This window comes from Vicia villosa, linkage group LG1 (genome assembly GCF_029867415.1).
Source record: "Vicia villosa cultivar HV-30 ecotype Madison, WI linkage group LG1, Vvil1.0, whole genome shotgun sequence".
NCBI classification, from domain to species: Eukaryota; Viridiplantae; Streptophyta; class Magnoliopsida; order Fabales; family Fabaceae; genus Vicia; species Vicia villosa.
This window is the reverse complement of record NC_081180.1, coordinates 167464861-167468430: the sequence shown is the minus strand read 5'-3', so window position 1 is coordinate 167468430 and position 3570 is coordinate 167464861. Positions and strand designations below refer to the sequence as shown.

The 3570-nt window shown below is 33.4% G+C and overlaps 1 protein-coding gene across 1 annotated transcript; it reads left to right on the top strand.

Moving 5' to 3' along the window:
- The first annotated feature begins 2932 nt into the window (after positions 1 to 2932).
- Positions 2933 to 3238, top strand: LOC131659023 (auxin-induced protein 15A-like). Its single transcript, XM_058928271.1, has one exon. It carries the CDS (start codon positions 2933 to 2935, stop codon positions 3236 to 3238), a length of 306 nt encoding a protein of 101 aa, XP_058784254.1.
- The last annotated feature ends 332 nt before the right edge of the window (positions 3239 to 3570 follow it).

The window sequence follows — 3570 nt, the reverse complement described above, 5'->3', positions numbered from 1 at the left end:
CTTAGATACACCATCATTACCCATCTTCAGCACTCCAAAGTCACAAGAAGTATAAGATGCGAAGTAATCCGTCTTTGGTGTAACATGCAATGTAGCACCACTGTCAACTATTCACATATTCTCGTCTAATACGAGATTAACATATTCATGATCACGTAGAATAAAAAAATCATTACAAGTAGCTGTAGTAATTAGGTCATCATCATGATCTTCATGATCTATTTGTTTAGATTTTCCTTTCTTTCCTTTGTTATCCCTTTTCCATTGATAAAAATACTTTGCGGAACTAAACACCGGTAAATGCAATTTCTTCACAAATGGTAAGTCTTTCATCTTGCCCTTCCATAAATGATAACTACAACTAGTCAACAATATCATTTTCATATTTGTATTTGACTCTATTATTCAAACTAGTAAAATAGCCCTTGACCAAGAGCTCTGATGTCACTCTTGTTGGAAATTAACTCACAATAAAAAACCAATACGTAGCAGATATAAAATTCCTCAAACTTGTTAGAAGCTTGAGGATCAACATGATATAACAACAAATTGAACAAATAACAGCACCAAAGGACACTGACATTTTTTCGTGGAAAACCCCTCAATATGGGAGTAAAACCACAAGTTGTCTAGATCAAAGAAATAGCTCCATTATAATCAAATAAGGATACAAGAGAGTTTTAAAGTGATTCGCAAAGCAATGCTAACAACTGCAAAACCACAAAGCAGACTTGCTTACAAATAAGAATCAAGAAGCTGATTAATATTACCCAAATATGCAACTTCAATGCGAAGTAAATATCTTTCAGCTTAGGCTTCGTTTTGAAGATCCAAACGGTCAAAAGATAGATAGATGTGTTGCAAACCTGCCCTCCAAATTTGAGCTTGATCCAACGGTTAACGAATTCGCAATCACCAATTTAGTGAGACTAGTTGTAGAAAAACAGGAATATGGTTCTCTCCTCTTTTCTCTCTTTTGAAACCTTATTTTCTCTATACCTCTCACAACTATAAATTGACCCTCTCCACATAAATAAGTGAGACAAATGGACTAACATATTTGAGTCTTTCTTTAAATGGACTCTCTCCACTTAAATAAGTGAGACAAATATGCATATAGGAAGGGAGTCCAAACCCAACAAAATAAGAAATTAATTTGAACTTGAAGATATCATTAGTTATCCCAGAGATTTTGAAATTGCTTGCCACTTCAAAGAATTACTTCAAATGAAGATGAAAGTTATGTCGCAGCACTTAAGTATTGTTCTATAACTTGCAACATTTGAAACATTATAGGCTTGAATTCAAATTGGACCACAGTGATATTGATCATATGATACTGGTATTCATGGCATTAGGATCAAATATTATATAATCTCTTATGTTTCTTGCTAGGTCCTTGACAATGTCAATGATATCTTCATTATTAGTCATGGCTTCTTTCTCTTGTTGTTCGGCTTCAAATTCTACTTCAACTTGCTAAGTTTAGTGTGGAAGAATTACAATTCCATGCAAAATATTCTACTTCGACATTTGACAGTTGCAAAATTCAATTTTTTACTTTGAACTGCCTTCAATTTTCTCTTCATTTCAAGTTCTTTAATTAAGCAGAACTGATATTTGTTTATGTGCTCAAGCACTCATGAATCCGTTCCCTTCATTTATTTGTCATAAATAGACATGGAAATAAAACCCAGACCCACGGGTACCCACCCGAACCTGCCCCGAAGTTGACGGGGAAAACCCGCTTTGACTGGGTTTGGGTTCGGGTTTTCCCCGATTAGAAAACATGGGGATGGGTCGGGTAATGGGGACATTAGTACCCACCCCGAACCCGCCCCGTTTATTTCAATATGTACATTATTATTTATATTTCAAAATTTATATTATTAAATATGTGGATATTGTTTTAATAATTTGATTTGTATTTATTATTTTAAATATTTGAAATATATGTATGAAATTTTTTGAGATTGTTTTATTTTGTTATTTATAATGTAATTTTATTTTTGAAAAAGTAAATATTTTTATTAAAAAAATTGATTTTACGAAATACATGGTGGCGGGGCGGGGATACCCGAATCCGTTAAAGACGGGTTTGGGTTTTAATTCTCCATCCCCGTTTGGGTTTGGGGCGGATAACGGGGATTGATTGGAGATTCGGGTTTGGGTTTGGGGAGGTAAAAACCGTCCCCAACCCGCCCCGTTGTCATGCCTGGTCATAAATTGTAAGTGTTGCGGATTCACCAAATAATATGTTTTTTTTTTTTATGACAGCTATAAAAAGGTTGTGCTTACCAAAGACAAATATTTTGAATGCAATGAGAAATAAAAATCACACCTAACAAATTCACAGTCAAATATTTTGCATTGGGCAAAAAAGTTTCTGGTCCACATCCCATCTTGAACTCAAAGACAAGTATAGGAGACTCCATGCATAAAAAAAATATATTGTAGTTGTGGATATTATTATTAAGACACCTTCCATTTGACACAAACACACACATTATTGTATTACACTCTTGGATATTATTATTATTATTATTATTATTATTATTATTATTATTATTATTATTATTATTATTATTATTATTATATATTATTATTATTATTATTATTATTATTATTATTATTATTATTATTTGGATGACTAATGACAATACAGTAATAGTAGGGACAACAAAATCTTGCCATTCTTCTAAAGATAAGCATCTTAGCGCGTATGGAAAACAATGAAATTGACCTATCAATAATATTCATTCAATAATATAGATAACAATGGATACATGTCTACGGCTTCTACAACCACACGCACTACGCAGGTTCATAGTATAAATACCTATACTCAGAATGGGGCTATTCAATCTCAAAAAATTATAGATTTTCTAACTTCACTAAGTAATACATCTCATATTCTATAACATAGTTAAAGATGGTTCATTCTTTTGTTGGAAAGATCCAAAAGGGTATTTCACACTTTGTACACAAAAGGAACGGTTTGAGTAAAGAGTTGGTGGCAGAAGAAGTTAGGGAAGGATATTTTGCTGTTGTTGCAGTGAAGGATGGAGAACTAAAAAGGTTTATCATTGGATTGGAGTACTTGAGTGATCCTGAATTTTTGGAACTACTCGATCAAGCTCAAGAAGAGTATGGTTTCATACAGAAAGGAGCTATTTTTATCCCTTGTCGGCCTCAACAATTTCAAACCATTTTAGATAGTCAGAGAGATGAGCATTAGGGCATAGAGCACTAATCTAAGTTGCATAGGTGTTGTTTTTGTAAAACACGTTTGAAATACCTCTCGGAAGCAAATTCGGTGAGGTCCCAATTGAATAGGTTAGACTAAGTTTCTTTAGAGATTTGAGCTACATGATAACTGTATGCATAAGTTCAAGATGAAAGCATGTATTGTTTATCCTTCAATCGGGAGTCCTATTTATACCTCCAGGATGAATTGCAATGTTAATGAAGTCACCCGTTGTTAGCTGGCATTTTCAACACCACGTTATTGTTGAAGAAAATGAAATATAATTGAGAAGATTGGAAGTCTTCGACAAGATGACATGATTG